The sequence below is a fragment of the Amphimedon queenslandica genome, unplaced genomic scaffold, assembly GCF_000090795.2.
Source record: "Amphimedon queenslandica unplaced genomic scaffold, v1.1 AMPQUscaffold_13236, whole genome shotgun sequence".
Taxonomy (NCBI): Eukaryota; Metazoa; Porifera; class Demospongiae; order Haplosclerida; family Niphatidae; genus Amphimedon; species Amphimedon queenslandica.
The window spans coordinates 35,886-37,672 of record NW_003546528.1 but is presented as its reverse complement, the minus strand read 5'-3'; the positions used below and the strand labels follow the sequence as shown (position 1 = coordinate 37,672).

At 38.8% G+C, this 1,787-nt stretch overlaps 2 protein-coding genes across 4 annotated transcripts in view; both read left to right on the top strand.

The window, feature by feature from the left end:
• Positions 1-392, top strand: part of LOC100639873 (WD40 repeat-containing protein SMU1-like) — a 4,763-nt gene extending 4,371 nt beyond the window's left edge. The window contains exons 10-11 of the mRNA XM_019999811.1: positions 4-136; positions 217-392. Of these exons, the coding sequence (XP_019855370.1) occupies positions 4-136; positions 217-315 (232 nt within the window). The 3' untranslated portion in view covers positions 316-392. The remainder of the gene's footprint in view (positions 1-3; positions 137-216) is intronic.
• Positions 393-469: 77 nt separating this feature from the next.
• LOC105313738 (neurotrypsin-like) overlaps positions 470-1,787 on the top strand; it is a 3,942-nt gene continuing 2,624 nt past the window's right edge. Inside the window, exons 1-6 of one of the 3 annotated variants that reach the window (XM_019999835.1) lie at positions 470-560; positions 613-835; positions 999-1,138; positions 1,205-1,406; positions 1,480-1,622; positions 1,672-1,731. In XM_019999835.1, coding sequence (XP_019855394.1) covers positions 500-560; positions 613-835; positions 999-1,138; positions 1,205-1,406; positions 1,480-1,622; positions 1,672-1,731 — 829 coding nt within the window. In that variant the 5' untranslated portion in view covers positions 470-499. The remainder of the gene's footprint in view (positions 561-612; positions 836-998; positions 1,139-1,204; positions 1,407-1,479; positions 1,623-1,671; positions 1,732-1,787) is intronic. The other 2 variants (XM_019999837.1, XM_019999836.1) reach the window with 2 other exon arrangements.

Genomic DNA, 1,787 nt, shown 5'->3' with positions numbered 1-1,787 from the left:
CAGTGGGAAGAGAGAAGGAGGGGATTTTGTGGCGTCACTCCTCAGCCCAAGAGGAGACTGGGTCTACTGTGTGGGGGAGGATCATGTACTGTATTGCTTTTCATTGACTACTGGGAAACTGGAGCAAACACTAATGGTGAGTGAGGGACTGGAATGAGTCTTTAAATTCATTCTCTCTCTCTCTCCCTCCCTCTCCCTCCCTCTCCCTCCCCTTAGACACACGATAAAGAAGTCATTGGTTTGGCTCATCATCCTCATCAAAACCTCATAGCAACTTTTGCTGCTGACGGGAAACTGAAGCTATGGAAATCTTAACAAACTATAACTATTAATTAACAAACATAATTAATAAACATTATAAAAATTATAAAGAGACAATACTTCTGCCAGCACATCATGCAATTCCTTTTGTCTTATAATGATATTCATGAGTGGTTGCAGTCGATGACGTCATAATGAGCACCGCCCTGCTGCATCTTGCTGCAAAGAGAGTTTGAAAATGAAGTCTTCTTTCTTTGCTCTTCTTTTAGTCTGTGCTGCTGCTCCTGTTGCTGTACAAGGTAAGGATAGGAAGAAGTGTCATTGTATTGCTCATGTGTGGTTGTGTTAAAGGCGAACAGGTTGGTAATGGGACCATAAGGCTCTTCAGCAATAAGACAGGACCAGGAGTAGCCTCTGGTGCCACCAATGCTGGTATCATACAGATATATATTGATGACCAGTGGGGGAATATCTGTTCTAATCAGACAACATTTGGTCAAAGAGAAGCAGACACTGTCTGTTATCAACTCGGATACAATGGAGCTGATTCCTTTGGAGCTTATGGAGCAGCTTTGTAAGTTGATGCTGCAACAAAAGCTTGTAATAATTGATCTAACACCTCGTAAACACTTCAAGCTGTTAACAAGGTGTTAAAAAGATTTTAACAAGGTTTTTAAAAGAGCTTGTATTATTGTAATAGGAAATTACTCGAAATTATTATTAATTTATTGTTGTAGATTTGGTGTTGATACATCAGCAGCAGTTATTAAAGACGTTCATTGTGACAGTGATCAGTATCAAGTGTTATCTCAGTGTCAGTACAGTCCTGCCGACTCAAACAGCTGCAATGATAAAACTGACGTTCATGTAACATGCTGTAAGATATGAGCTCTTCTCTCTATTTTCATAAAACACTATTATATGTTTCATTATCTTTTCATAGCTACCACTGATATTTGGAGTGATCCATATGATGGAATGGTCCGACTGGTACGAGGTAACTATTCCTCAGAAGGACTAGTTGAAGTTTATTGCAACAAGAAGTGGGGGACAGTCTGTGATGATGGCATTGATGATGATGAAGCTGACACTGTCTGTGTTCAGCTTGGATACACTAAATCATTCAAATGGGACAAACTGCCAGTGTAAGTAGCAATGAAATAGCTTTCATTGCAGCAATCATCAATTATTATTAATTTTGTTTTTTTCTAATGTCAGTCGTGGTAATGGATCTCAACCAATATGGCTGGATAACTTGTACTGTGGACACACTGACAAGACTTGCATTGGCTACTGTCAGACCTGTCCTTCAGAAGAGAGCACTGATTGCAGTCATGGTGAAGACCTAACAGTCCAGTGCAGTAAGTGATCCACTATATGCTGCAGTAATGCCATCATTCATTATAATAGCTTATAATAAAGCAAGTTTTGAGAAAGGATCTTTACGTACTACATGTACTGGAATAGAAGGTGATGATAATAATAATTATTATTAATTAATGATATGCTGTTTTAATAGATTCTTG